Source organism: Anabrus simplex, chromosome 1 (assembly GCF_040414725.1).
Source record: "Anabrus simplex isolate iqAnaSimp1 chromosome 1, ASM4041472v1, whole genome shotgun sequence".
Taxonomy (NCBI): Eukaryota; Metazoa; Arthropoda; class Insecta; order Orthoptera; family Tettigoniidae; genus Anabrus; species Anabrus simplex.
Genome location: NC_090265.1, coordinates 539,422,427 through 539,438,483, shown reverse-complemented (window position 1 = coordinate 539,438,483; position 16,057 = coordinate 539,422,427). Strand labels below are relative to the sequence as shown.

At 36.9% G+C, this 16,057-nt stretch overlaps 1 protein-coding gene across 1 annotated transcript in view; it reads left to right on the top strand.

The window, feature by feature from the left end:
• Window positions 1–16,057, top strand: part of b (glutamate decarboxylase-like protein black) — an 85,798-nt gene that overhangs the window by 43,573 nt on the left and 26,168 nt on the right. The window contains exons 4-5 of the mRNA XM_067135501.2: window positions 6,375–6,522; window positions 11,377–11,605. Coding sequence (XP_066991602.2) covers window positions 6,375–6,522; window positions 11,377–11,605 — 377 coding nt within the window. The remainder of the gene's footprint in view (window positions 1–6,374; window positions 6,523–11,376; window positions 11,606–16,057) is intronic.

The following is a 16,057-nucleotide window of genomic DNA, read 5'->3' as shown; positions in this document are numbered from 1 at the left end:
CCAGAAAATTTTGATTGGTAGAAAAATACATGTACAAAATTTGTCATTGGCAATATCTTAAGTTGGCGGGAAGAGACAGAAGCGTTGTAATCTTTAACACACCGAAAACAAAGAATAAACAATTCAGTTTAGTAAACCTTACCATACAAAATTACTCTACAATTTTAATAGTTGATCTTCTAACACACCGAAAACAAAGAATAAACAATTCAGTTTAGTAAACCTTACCATACAAAATTACTCTACAATTTTAATAGTTGATCTTCACACCAGAGGGCATAACATAAGTTTATAGTAGCAACATCTATTAAGAAATGTTCAAACTTCTTGCACTAGTTGTTGAAAGTTCTATATTTTATATGGCATTCTCCAAGGCACTTAATTTAAATGCACGGGGCAGGTGTACCTTTATTATTATTATTATTATTATTATTATTATTATTATTATTAATCTCATTTTACCTTTGTATTCCTTCTTTCGCCGACAACTTGCAGAATCTTGATTTTTATGAACCATTAGGTTCATGAAAAGCAGTCAAATGGTCGGAAATATGTTCATCAAATAACTTCGTACACTCAGAGTTGACTGTTGAATGATAGATACAGTTTTGAAATTCCATCTGCCTTAACTGCGTTCGGCACATTTTCCTGGGCTTTTGTCACAAGTTGGATATATTGAAGGGCACCATTTGAATTATATTAATATGGTGGTGACTATCTGGGCTAAATGGGTATGTTTATCCAACATTATTAGGTTTAAAAAAAAAAACCTATTTCTAAAGATATGGATACCTATTTGTATAGGTTACCAGATCAGTGAAGTTCTTCAGTGACTCATGGGAACCTTACCAGATTTAATAGTGATGGTAAGGGTGGTGTCAGCAGTATAGACCAAACTCTTGCTGTGAAATAATTTAGAAGAGAAAGACATCCTAATTAAACTGGCCAGGCCTGTCCTAATCATATTAACACCACGAACCTAGTATGCTGGCATAGTAGCGGGAGAGGTGATACTCCCACATGGTGCGTCCCAGGTGGCGGGTATGGGGGACCTAACTGGATTGTCGGCGGACTTGAGTGAAATAAAATAGCTCTCGCATACCAAACACACATCCCCTGTGGGTGGGGGATGCAGGCGAAGAGTACACCCATGGTATCCCCTGCCTGTTGTAAGAGGCGACTAAAAGGGGTGAGCGAGGGATGATCGAATTAGAAGCATGAAACTATTTGTAATTAGTACCACCACGCGGGGAACACCATAGGTCGCCTTTACTTGCGGCGTAGTACCACTATGTTAGCAATGCAACAAGTTTGTGATTAGAAGCGACTGTGTGAATCAGGACGAGTTTTACAGTACCTGTGGTTAGTACCACTATATGAGCGATACCATGGGTGAGCAACACCATGGGTGAGCAACACCATGGGTCTGCCTTGCCTATGATTAGTACCCAATATGTGAGGAACACCACGGGACAGTAAGAGTCCCTGTGATTAGTACACCTATGTGAGAAACACCATAGGTCTGCATTACATGTGCATATTACATTACGTATGAGTAGTACCATAATGCGTGGAATATCGTGAATGTACGCTACTTTTGATTAGTACCGCAACATGACAAATACCATGGTTCTACTTTCCCAGCGATGAGTACCATTGTGACCTGTGCTTAGTAGCGACAGTGAGAGAGTTTTACAGTACCTTTGATTAGTACAATTATATAAGCCATATCATGGGTGAGAAACACCATGGGTCTGCCTTGCCTATGACTAGTACCCACTGTCTGAGGAACAGGATATCGCCTATGTGATGACCTGGATTTTGAACCCCTTTAGACTACAAGCATAATTGATTCAGGATTGTGCTTTAGAAGCAGTCTGTTGGTCAGTACTACTATTGTTTAATGCTAATTTTTAGGAATGTGGGGCATTGCAGGTTGGATCCTCTGATTGTTTTAAATTCATATCCATCCATCCATCCATCCATCCATTCATTCATTCTTAGTCATCACGTTTTGAATTCTGGTCATTGGATGATTTTGGACTTTTAAATTGTCATTACATTTCGTCTCATTTTGTACCATTAGGGAGCAGATGACCTAGATGTTAGGCCCCTTTAAACAACAAGCATCATTATTATATTAACTATATATTTTTCCATTATTAAGGTTACCTTTAGTTGTACTTTGCCGGTCCCATGGTGTAGGGGTAACGTGCCTGCGTCTTACCCGGAGGCCTCGGGTTCGATTTCCAGCCAAGTCAGGAATTTTCCCCTGGATCTGAGGGTTGGTTCGAGGTCCACTCAACTTACGTGATTAGAATTGAGGAGCTATCTGACGGTGAGATAGCGGCCCCAGTCTAGAAAGCCAAGAATAACTGCCAATAGGATTGATCGTGCTGACCACATGCCACTTCGTAATCTGCAGGCCTTCGGGCTGAGCAGCGGTTGCTTGGTAGGGCAAGGCCCTTCAGGGCTCTAGTGCCATGGCATTAGGTTAGGTTAGTTGTACTTTGAAGAACTTCTAATATTATGAAGTACATTATGGTAGCTCTTTCAATCAATCAATCAATCAATAAATACTGATCTGCATTTAGGGCAGTCGCCCAGGTGGCAGATTCCCTATCTGTTGTTTCCTAGCCTTTTCATAAATGATTTCAAAGAAATTGGAAATTTATTGAACATCTTCCTTAGTAAGTTATTCCAATCCATAACTCCCCTTCCTTGTCCCTCACAATTTTTAGAAAACTGGACACAATTTAGGTCTTTGAAACCGAGCTGAGTCAACAAAAAGTTCTTCAGAGTCCACCACTGGCCTATTTCTTTCAGGTGTCCACTGTTTTTCCATTAATCTAAATATGTGTTGGGTATTCAGCCCGAAGGCTGGTTTGATCCTCCACAGCTCCACCAACAGCTGTCATAGATAGCCTAGATGTCACTGAAGAGGCATACTAGGGAAGTGAGGAATGAGGTAGTTTCCTGTTACTTTCCACACTGAGCCAGAAGTTGCTATTGCATATCAGACTGCCAAGCCCACTGAAATGCATGCACCAACTGACCCTATGAGCGATATTTTCACACCATTCATAACAGGGAGTGGCTGCATAAGGAATGGCATTACTGGCATCGCTCATACCTCGGTCACTTTCATATTGTCAGTCAAGGATGAGACTGAGACAGGTCAATGAAAGTAACAAATTTACTCTAGCCCATACCAGAAGTCATAGTGCACTGTAAACACTACATCCTGCCAGCAAAGGCATAATCTAAACATAATTTTCATATTAGCATTACGAGCAGGTATAGCATATAGCATAAAAAACTCTCATATCTTAAAATCTGAACAAATTGTCATTTCAGTACTGGTAGTAGTTAAGTTGTAGCCTGCCTGCCTGCCTACCTGCCTATAAAAGTAGATACTATAGGTAGGTACTCCCAGCTCTGGTTGACGGAATTTTGGGGTCCCCTAAAACACATTATTTTCGGGCCCCCATATTATGTTTACCTCAGGTAAACCTTTTCACAGTACTGGATGTTCAGATTATTGCATAATTTGCTACCAATAACTTAGTTTCAAAAACTGCACCATAGGCACTAACAAGTGTATTTTTGTACATTAGCAATTATCATCATAATAATCATCTTCATCAAAATGGTATAGATTTTCTCAGTCAAACAGTATGAAAACATGTTGCAAAACATTCTAATGAAACATGCTCCTAGTATTTAAAGTAGATCATTTGTATTAAACAAATTTCAAAATACTAGCCCATTGTCGCTAAATAATTTGTTACCAGTTTACATACAATTTAATGCATATTATAATTACACAATCTTTTTCTACCTATCTGACTTTTAAATCTTAACTTCTCTTGCTTTTTGAGCTGCACTAACTACTTAATATTTAAGGATCATGCTATCTTCCTTTCCACAGCTGTTACAGAAAGGCCCCTTAGTCATCCCTTGCTCTTAGAAGATCTCTAGTAATTTTTAATGTCGGCTTAGAAAACTCCATTCTGCAGATGCACTGGCATGCACAAGAAGTTCTTAATACAACTGTCTCATTTGGAAAAATGTCTTCTATATGCGTTTCTCAGATATATTGACATACTATTAGACAGCTATTACAAATTTTGTAGTAGCATGAATAACGGTACTAATTCATTATCAAGTCCGACTCGTTGGCTGAACGGTCAGCGTACTGGTCTTTGGTTCAGAGGGTCCCGGGTTCGATTCCCGGCCGGGACGGGGATTTTAACCTTAATTGGTTAATTCCACTGGCACGGGGTCTGGGTGTATGTGTTGTCTTCATCCTCATTTCATCCTCATCACGATGCGCAGGTCACCTACGGGAGTCAAATAGAAAGACCTGCACCTGACAAGCCAAACCCGTCCTGAGATATCCCGGCACTAAAAGCCATAAGACATTTCATTTCAGTATCAAGATATGGTGCTTTTACATCTTGACTTCTGTTTAGGGTCTTTAAGAGTTTCTGCAAGCTTCTTACAACTGTTATTTTTCTTCTTGTTTCTTGTCAAATTCCTAATGTGACAAATAACTCTGAACACATCAGACCAATTACATTACTGTTCAAATCTTTCTCTCAAAGACTTAGGTGCAGTGTCTATTACAATATTGAAAGAGTTAACTTGTGGAAGATTTTCTTCTCCCAAAATAGGGTCATCCCTGTTTTCATTAAAAATTGCTTTTTCACAGTTACAGATCTGGAATCCTTGTATTCAATAACATTTCCCATTTAGAAGCCAGTAAAAGCAGTGGTATACACTAAAACAATGTCTAAGTTTCTTTGTATGTAGGAAATATCACATTCTTAGCTCGTAAATCTATAGGGTCTTCTTTAATAACTTAGTTCTAAATATTTTGTCTACAACTTCTGGCTAATTTCCTGGATCGCTTGAATCGAATACACACTGAAGGTACCTTTTGTAGTTTTAATAGTCTTTTTTCCTCTCTATGGAGTTGAAAGTATAATTTTCATTACACAACACTAGGGATGAAGTTCAGTCTACTACTTCATTAGTTTCAGAAACATTCATATTCGTGTTCAATAACGGTAAACTGTTTTCCACAATAACTAGTGTTGAATTTCTCGCACTGTCTTGTCATTGTACACTGTTCTTAACTTAAAACAATGAGTTTTAATGGATTTTTGCTACACTCAGTTGCTGAGATTTGTATTGCTCTACACTTATTCCCTGCAATACCTGTATTCATATCACATACTTTATTCACGTATCACATAATTTATTCACAAGCACCCACAGCCACGTTATCATCTTGCATTCACTTTACAAATTTAATGCACCTTTCTGCTGTGATGTTTCTTTCTCCAGCTCCTTCTTACGTGTTCTGTTTTGAGAACATAAGTATTTTCCACCCATTTCACGTTATGGTATGATAAACCACAAGGACAAAGCATGGACTTACCAGACTGACAACACAGTCAACAAACATGCTAAGCAGATAGGAACAAGAACTACACAGAAGAGAAATTAGTGATCAATAGATATCACCAACTGAACAAAAACCAAGTGGTGCAAGATTCTGTTTAGAGATTTTAATGATTGGAAAACATTGATAATTTAACTGCAAGAATAAGGGTTTTTAGGGAAGACAGTTTCAGCTGGAAATTCAACCTGATTTTGCAGGAGTTTGACCCTGTAATTTGTAGCAACTGTCTTATGCTTGGATTGGTTGTTGTAACTAACCATTTACTGTATTCATCTTTCTTTTAAAAATAAGAGAAATATTTTGAATGCATTAAAAATCAGGTCACTACCTTATCCTGCCACAATAAAATGTTTCAAATTGTTTTGTCACAAATAAAACATTCTCAGGTTCTAGCGGAACACTAGATTCAAATTTATAGGACTAATTGACACATTATGACAAAATATTCATAACTACATTACCAACCAAAATGGGAAGCATTTGCTCTGGTTTGCTTTAATGTTGCATCGTAAAATTAATACTAGATGTTGGAGCACTGTAGGTGGTCATCCTCAGCAACAGACTTCTATCCATAGAGTTAGCAGTTATGACGTCATTTTTAATGAGTAGTTCTATAGTGCATGTGATGAGGAATTGAATTTGTTCATAGAGAATGTTAGTCCTTTTAGATACACTATGTTTATGCATATTTAACAATTTATTGTTCCAGCCCTTTAGGGCTGATAAAGAGAATTTCAATCCTTGACATGCCTTGTACTAATAAGTAATCACAATTGGCAGCAGCTGCAAATCTCTTTGCTCAGGTGTTGATGAAATAAAACAAAACAATTTGAAAAATATTGTAATAACATTTTCATTGCTTAATGTATCATATGCTAAGGAGTGTTCTTTTTCTTTTTTGTAGGGACTACTGTGTTAGGTGCTTTTGATCCTATCTCCAGTATTTCAGATGTATGTATCAAACATAATATGTGGCTTCATGTTGATGCAGCCTGGGGAGGTGGTGCTCTAATTTCCAAAAAATACAGACATCTGCTTGATGGTATCCACAGGTAAGAAATGCATGATTACTCCTGTTCACTGTTGTATATTCTGATGTTTAAAATTTTAGAATTCTTGGTTAATGGATTCAACAATAAAATTAAAGGAACCTCCTCTTAGTTATGCATTTACTTGTTATTAATCTAGAAGCATATATCTTTTTAAAGTTCACTTAAAATTTAAAAATGCCTTGTACAGAATCTTTCAGAAACCTAAAGAATGACATTTCTGCCATCTTACAGGAATAATGTATGTAGTTTACTGTGCTACTCTCATCTCCTTTCATAAACCCAATGTTAAAATGGTATAAATATACCACTTTTAACGAGACTATTACATGCAAACTCCATTAAACAGAGCAGTAGTAGCTTCCTGGCTGCACCATTGTACTACAGTCAGATGGGTGAAAAATGTGACAAACTTTGAAACTGTGTATAATGAACTGTGGAAATATCTAAAAGAGTGCCAGCAATATTGCTACTTTCGTTTGAGAGGCAGATAAAACCTGTTTTACAGGTGAGCTGGACTTGTACTGCAAATTTCAGTTTCTGTAAAATTAGTACAAAATATGGGCAATCATATAACATTTCCTTTGAAACATCCGTTAAAGAGTTATGCAAGACTTACTAGATAAATCACATGATATTATGCCCAAGCTATGAATTAATAAAGTAATGAAGAACAAATGACAAAAAAATTACACAGCATCATCGTAGGTTACCTGCCCCTAGCTCACAGACTGCTGCAAGAGCTAGTGTTGTCCTATCTGTTAACAGGAAGCAGCTTCCTTCCCAGTGGGCTTTCTGACTGTGTTTATTAGACTGTGATAGTACTATATGCTAAACAGTTGTGATTTAACATGTGGCGAGTAAGATTGTTCTTTCTTAATATACTAAATACTGTTACATTCTCTAAAAGTTGCCTGTCAACGGTGTTTGGAAACTACACACAGTACACCTTGTTATTACTAGTACACCAATTACCACTGGCCTAGACCGGTTATCTTATTTGCCATTGCATTTGCTACAAGGCAATGCATTAACATTTTTATTTATTCAAAAGTTGGACTGAATTAATTGGCACAGCTACCAGGCTGTATGCAAAGTAGGTGTTGATCAAATCCTCTTTCTACAAGTTGTTAAAATAATTGCACCATGGTAAATGCTATGCTGCATCTCAAAAGACTGTGGTTGTCACTGCCATCAAATTATTATAGTCTGAATGAGAAAATAACAAGATAAGCAATCTCTGCAGGATATTAAATACTTATGCAAGAGGAAAAGATCCATTAGGATCAACAGGATTGAAGAAGAAAGAACTGACTGCACTCTAGATCTATGACTACTGTGTTCATCACATACGGCAAATAAGTCGAGTAAATAAGTTAGTTAATGATACAAACAGGTGGCTACAGAAGATACTTTCAAAATACAGAAATAATTGTTATGGGCAATGAGGGTCGAGGATATTTCACACATCATGACGTACAACTTAACAGAAGGGGGGGAAGCAGCTATGTAATATGAGGAAAAAAGTAAGAGACCTATCATGAATAATACCATATCATTGCTGTTCGATAAAGATGTAGAAGATACAGAACATTTGCAGGTAATACAAGTAAGAAGAGTTGAGGAAGTAGTTGAAGTGAGTGCTACCACAAAACAGATGCCCAGGAGAAGAAAATCAACAATGGGATTAATGTGATTCTACCTCTATCATCAGAGACAGCAATACCAGAAAGTACAGAGTATTCAGGGAAAACTCGTGAAGAAACCATAGAGTTCATCAGTAGGAGTCGCTTGGATGAACGAGGAGAAGAGTTACTGGAGAAGCTGAATGTTGAAGCGCTATCAGGACGAACTGAAGGAGGGCAAACTAGACAATCAGAAATAAGAACATCAAGTAGGACAAGGAAACGACCAGTATTACTAGACCAGGGTTTTTTGAGGTAGAAGGTAACAATAGTAGTAATCTAAAAGGGAGAGCTAAATTTGTTCCACCAGAATATTCAATCTTTAAGAAATAAAATTCTAAGTATGGAGGTTCTGTTGGCAGATAATCTAAAAGGGTATGATGTTTTATATTTAACTGAGCATTGGTTGGTAGAGGATGAGATTTCAAACTTTGTATTAGAAGGTTATGCTCTTGCGAGTAAGTTTTGTAGAAGGAAAATGAAGTCTGGAGGTTCAAATATATATGCGAATAATATCAAATGTAAGCAGTTGGATAAATTCGAGTATCTGAATGTAGAGGAGCATTTAGAGGCTAGCTTTGTTGAACTATTGGATTATAAGTTAATATTTGTATGCATTTATAGAAATCCTTCTAGTAATGTTGAAACTTTTTATAATAATACAGAAATTTTAGATGACCTACAGAATAAGAACAGGAATGTAATAATCATGGGCAACTTTAATGTAGAATTTTTAGAGAATAATACTGGACAAGATAAGCAAAGGCTAGAAATGTTGCTTTCCTTGTATGGTCTAAAGGCAGTTGTAAATCAACCAACTAGAATATCTGGGGTTACAAAGTCAGCAGTAGATTTAGTTGTATTGAACGAGGAAAAGTGGAATTATGACACAGGTGTTTTCAGATCATTTTGCTCAAACTGTGCATCTAAATTTTAGGGTAATAGGAAACCATAATTTAAAAAATAACACTGCAATTTACAGGGAAACTACAATGAGTAACAAGGAAAATATTTCATATTTTAACCAGTTATTGGCCAAGGAAACTTGGGAAAGTGTATATAGAAATAACTAAACTGAAACCATAATTGATTAATTCCTCTGGCACGGGGGCTGGGTGTATGTGTCATCTTCATTTCATCCTCATCGTGACTCGCAGGTCACCTAGGGGTATCAAATCAAAAGACCTGCATCTGGGGAGCCGAACTTGTTCTCAGACACTCCCGGCACTAAAAGTCATACGTAGTTTCATTTCATACTCAACTAATGAGGCCTTCAGCGAGATTTTAGGTTTGTTCAGCTATTATAATGAAGTGGCAATACCAGTCAAAAGAGTAATCGTAAAGAATTATGGGAATGGGTAGATTACAACAGGAATTAGAAATTCAAGTGGATGATTAAGATTTTTACACATGTGTGTGAAAGGGAGTAATACCTCACCTGAATTGAAGAATTTTTATAAGAACATATATCGAAGTTTTGAAGGCCGCCAAAAGATTGCAAAATGAGAATAATCTAAAAAATTCTAAAAAGAGGCCTGAATGTATGTGGAACATTATAAAAAGGGAGAAAGGTACTCTAGTTTTGACACAAAAAAATATATTACTCTTACAAATGCAGGGAAGGAAGTCGGTGATCCTGAAGGAGTTGCAGAAATCTTCAGTAGCTATTTTCTAGAAGCAGTTTTCAGTTTAACAGAAAATTTTCAAACATCAAAGATAAGAACAAACTTAAATACAGTTCATAGGAATTTATCATCCATGTTTCCTACTCCTGTGACTGAGCAAGATATAGAGAAAATAATAAAATACATGGATAATAAGAAACCTCCTGGTTTAGATGGTTATTCAAACTACCTTATTAAATGCGGATACCAATAAATAATCAAGCCTCTCTGTTATTTGATAAATTTGTCACTAACCACTGGTAAATTTACAGACAAATTCAAGGTAACTTAAGTTGTTCTGATACATAAAAAGGGTAGTAAAGAAGATGCTGGAAGTGAACAGAAAACTTCTGTGATTAGATTTCACCATAAGATTAATCTAAACATAGAATTTGTTGAATATCATTTGGAGAGACCATAGTTGAGTTCTCATCATCAACAAAGTTTCCTGGTATGGATGGATGGATGAATCATTAACCTGGGAAAAACATACAGAGTTTATAGGAAAAAAACTTAGTAGAATTTATTTTATGGTAATATCTTTGAAAAATAGTTTTAATTAAGAGGCTTGTTGAATAATGTATATGTCCATCTCATACTAACCTATGGAATCATTTACTGGGGGAATGCACGATATAGATAAGTCATCCTTAAGTTACAAAAGAAAATAGAGCAATGGCCAGTGTTGGCAGGAGGACAAGCTGCAAAAAATATTTTAAACTTTATTCTATTTTACCATTGCCTACCTAGCCTTTATATCTTCCAAACACTTGTATATATGAAAGAGAATATAATCAGTTTTACCATAAACTCAGATGTACATAGGTATCATACTAGAAATACACAATCTGCACACAGAACCACACAAAACTAAGTTTCATGAGTCAAGTTTGAGTTGCAGGAATGCATTTGTTTAATAAATTGCCAGACTTCATTAAGCGTAAAAAAACCATGTTCAAAATTTAAGAATTATTCAAATTTCTTTCTAACCATTGCTTTTATTCTATTGAAAATACTTAGCTCTTGAAAATTAACTTTTGCATCATATTTTTGTTTCTGTGTTTCTTTACTAGATTGTATATTCTCTTTATTTCTCATGGCATGTATATTACTGTTTTATCCTTTGTTACTGTAAATAGGATTACACTATTCACATGTCCCATATCACTGTATGATCAGTTGGATTAACTAAATAAAATATACAATAATAAAACTACATTCATTTCTTCTTTGTCCTCATTTTGTTTTAAATTATGTGACCATTGGTGTATCAACTTCTCCCTCTTCTTAATTTCTGCAAGCCAAGACAGGAAAGTTATAGAGACATTGCAACTGTATTTATGCATATGATTCCCACTGGAGTACTTTCCCTTGCTACCCATCAAGAATGTCGGTGTTTAACTCATGAGCTGGAATATTTTGCATTACAGTACAGCTGATAGGTCCATTTAATGATTATAGACCTCAACCTTGGCAGTAAAATTCTCAATTATACATTGCTGTTTTAGAGCTGATTCGGTGACGTGGAACCCTCATAAGCTGCTAACAGCTCCCCAGCAGTGTTCCACATTTCTTACCAAACATCCAGAAGTGTTGTCTGCTTCTCACTCTGCCAGTGCTCAGTACCTGTTCCAAAAGGATAAATTCTATGATACTCGTTATGACACTGGAGACAAACACATTCAATGCGGTCGCAGAGCTGACGTTCTCAAGTTCTGGTTCATGTGGAAAGCAAAGGTAAGGTATATAGGTGTACATAACAAACATTGCAGAAAATCTAATTTTTAACTATTTATATCTGGTACATTTTTACCATACAAGCTACAATAACAGAGATATTTATGAATTTCGATCTTGATTATGAAGTCTATCAATGGAAGTGTGGAAATATTCCATTATTGTGGTAATGAACTAACTGGTGGTTATCATGATTTGTTTTTATAAGCTGTTACTATGTTGTCATTAGCCCCCTATTAATCAGGAAGATAACAAAAAGTAATATCAAATGGGAAGGAAAATCTGAAAGGAATGATCACTAAAGGAATGAGAGGGTGGTGTGGAGATTTGAAAACCTAGGTCTCAAATATTTTAATATTGCCAAGCAAGAAGAAAAGAATGTCGTGCACTAAAATTTTCTAACAAGGGAACTATGGATACGGTCGCATCGAAACAGACAATGAAGTTCTGCAGAGAGGATGAGGGAACTATAAGAAAGCAATGTACAAAAATTTAATGTTGCCATTGATGCTTTCACAGCCCGTACTTATAGACATGATATAGGCTTTTGGGCTTATGCTGTGTCTAGAAAATAAGATGAAATTCTTTGTTTTGCAGAGAACTGTGCTCTGCGTTAACAGAAAAAGTCTCAACTATCCAGAAGAAAGGCTTCTTAAACAATGAGCTTTGAATTTAGACTATATAATAGAAGTGGAAATGGTACATTCATTCATCACTAGATGGTTCCCCGGACACGGTACAGTGCTAGCGTTCAAAGTGAAAGCTGACGGAACCATCATAATCAGTCTAAGAGGGTCACATAACATGTGTACATAACGTATGACATTGACAGGTGTATGACATTGACACAAACCTGGAATGAAACATCTGACGATGAGGTACGTACGAATTTGGAAAACACAGAGACGAAATAACAATAGTGAAGCGACGGGGAAGGGAACTACCTACGTAAATCCTTAATGGCTGGCAACCAGGCATTTCTTAATTGATAGCCAGCGTCTCTGTTGAAATTAAGATTTCTACGTATTTCCACAGCTTCGTGTATAATCCTTGACCTGTAGTGTCTAGTGTGGGTAATAGCTCAAGCATCTTGAAACATGACATGACCTGATGATAGAGCGTACTCGGCTATTGCTGTTTGTCTGGCTGGTTGAGACGAATATTACGTTCATGTTCTTTGATACAGGTACCAATGGACCAGCATGTTTGGCCAATGTATGCCTTACTGAAAGTACAGGGAATTTCGTATACCCCAGGAGGGGAGAATTTGTCCTTGGTTTTACCCAGAATGTGAGCAATTTTAGTGGTGGTCCCAAACACTGTTTTTATATTGTGTTTGCGGAGGACGTTGGCAGTTCGATCTGTGGTGTTGTGAATGTAAGGCAAGTCGGCAGTTCCCTTCACTTCTTCCTTCTGTAAGCTTTGCTTAGTCGTTTCTCTGGGATGCAGGGCTCTATGAATTTGCAAATTGCTGTAACAGTTACCCTTGAACATGACTTTGAGCGTGTCCATCTCCACCTGGATATTTGATGGCTTACAAATTGGTCTCTCCCTCTTGGCGAGTGTCGTGAGAATGCCTTGTTTTTGTGCTGTATGGTGGTGAGAATCTGCAAGAAGATAGCGATTTGTGTGGGTAGGCTTACGATAGATGGTATGTCCTAAGAAGCCATCTGGTTTCTTTCTTACTAGAACATCCAAGAAAGGAAGGCATCCATCCGAATCCATCTCCATAGTGAATTTAATTGCAGGATGTTGCTGATTTAGGTGGTCTACAAAAATTTAGTTGCCATTTCGAGCTGTTAGGTCCTGAAATCAATATAAAGCTTTCTGTGCGAGGCAGTTTCCTTAGAGCGGTCGTGAAACAGACTAATGTTCTAAAGTATACATTACATTATTTTCATGAAAAATTTTCCTCTTCTTCCCGTGAAGTAACTTTAGAAGAAAGAGAGATGGATCAATATGTGATCGAACTAATTGAAAATCATACCATAGCTGCCAGCATTGTCTGGGAGTCTTGTCTGGAGAGAAATAGTGATAGCAAAAGTTATAGTGGAAGCAAAGACACCTCTTGTGCGTTACCTGAAAGTGATGATGATGATGATGATGATGATGATGATGATGATGATGATGATGATGTCAAATGGTTTGTATCATGATTGACTTATCTAAGGCATTTGATAGGGCAGATCATGGTAGACTACTAGCAAAAATGAATGCAATTGCACTAGACAAGAATAATAACTAGATAGGTGGCAATGTTTCTAGAAAATAGAACTTGGAGAATTAGAGCAGGTGGAGCTTTATCTGATCCTGTAATTATTAAGAAAGGAATTCAAGGCAGTATTATTGGACCTTACAGTTTCTTACATATAAACTAGCAAGATACCCGTGCTTTGCTATGGTTTTAAACTGAAATTTATTAGTCAGTTTTACATTTTCAAGAGTCCACTGTTGGTTGAGCCTGTAAAAAAAAAAAAAAAAAAAAAAAAAAAAAAACTCAATTCGTACGTCAAACGGTTTTGTGGGGATTATTATTTATTTTCTGATGTAACACTCATTATGAAATGCATACAGAAGAATTCGAATGTTTTAAACCCCATTGGTTGTGACATACATAACCATTAACCCGGCTCAAGGGAGATAGGGTCACCATCCCCATTTTCCACTTGAGTAATTCTTGTTTGGCTCATCCACGTTGCAGGGGTGGGTATCCTCCACATCAGTAGGCCGGTGTGAAGGAGAGCTAGGTTCAGGCAGGGACCCGGTCTCATGGTGTATAACGTAGAATCCATGCCCAGGGTTATGGGTGAAGACCTTAACAGCATCTTAGGCAGAGAAGGAGACCTTCAGAATGGCGAAGATGGTGGATGAGACAACCCATCCTCTCTGGGGAAAATTAGAAGAGGAAACCACTGCCTTGTGGAGAAGAGGGATCTTCAAAGGCTGAGAGTAAATCCTGAAAGAAAATCCTCAGATGTGTTAGGCTTAGCAGGTCAGCAGATGAGTAAATTTGTACTTGCTTTCAACTATAATACAAGCCTCAGATGAAAGTTTAAAAATGGAAATGGAATTAACAAGCCTCTGGCTACAGTTGCACAATATGTTGGTAATGCTGATGTTCGTGCAAGTGTTAGATCAGAGAACAAAACCAGATTTGGAACAATAAATATTTTAACAATGAATGGGAAGGAAAATGAATTGATTGACCTAATGGGGAGATAAAAACTCGACATCCTGGGATTAAGTGAAGTAAAATGGAAAGGGGAAGAAATGAAACTAAGAATGGATACACCTTGTACTGGATGGGTAACAGTAAAGAGAAAAGAAATTGAGTGGGATTTATAGTAAATCAGAATGTTCAACCAACCAAGTTGAGTATGTAAATGAAAGAATTATAATAATGCACACACATGTCAACAAGGAACTACTGAAGATAGTACAGATGTATGCTCCACAGACAGGACGTAGCATGGAGGAAAAAGATTTCCTCAATGAACACATATTGTTGGAGATGGGATCATGATAATGGGAGATCTGAATGCCCATGTGAGAACTGATAGAATGGGATACGAGAATGTTCTGGGCCCACATGGATATGGTGATAGGAATGAGGATAGAGAGAAACTGTTGGACTTTTGTATCAGAAATAACCTGATAATAAAGAACACATGGTTTATGAAGAGGAATAGCCATAAGATCAGCCGATATAGTTGAGATGGACAGTGTGGAACACTAATCGATTTTATAATAACAGACAAGAATGGGGAAGACACATCATGAATATGAAGATAATCCCCAGTGAAAGTATGGAAGGTGATCATAGATTATTAATTATGGAATTAAAATGAGTAGAAATCCCTAAAATTGTACTGAAGAAGAAACCAAAGATCAGGATTTGGGAATTGGGAGGACAAGGATAAAAGAACGGCATTCCAAGATTGTATAAAAAGGAAGTTGCCTAACACAGAAATACGAAGTGGAGAACAAGAATGGGACAATTTAAGACACATTTGTGGAAGCAGCAACTGAGGTATGCGTGGAAAGCAAAAGCAAAGGTTAAGGGAAAGGAGACATGGTGGTGGACAGACAAAATAAAAAAAGAAAGAAAAGAAAAGAACAAGGTGAAGAAAAAAATGGATAAGGAAAAGCAAAAACCATATCAGAGGGTTGAGAACAAGATAGAAAGGTTACATGTGGAATACAAAAGATTGAAACTATAAGTAAAGAGGAGTATCAAGGAAGAAAAGGAGAAATGCTGGGGAGAGTTTATGAACAAACTTGAGCAAGATAGTTGAGGAAATCGGAAACTATTATATAGAATAATAAAATCAAAACAAATAAATCAAGAAAAACCTCAAGGCATGAGAGAGAGATGATAGATCCATAGTACATGAAGAATAGGGTCTTCAGAAGGCGATGGCAAAATATTTTGAAAAACTTTGAGGATGGCTG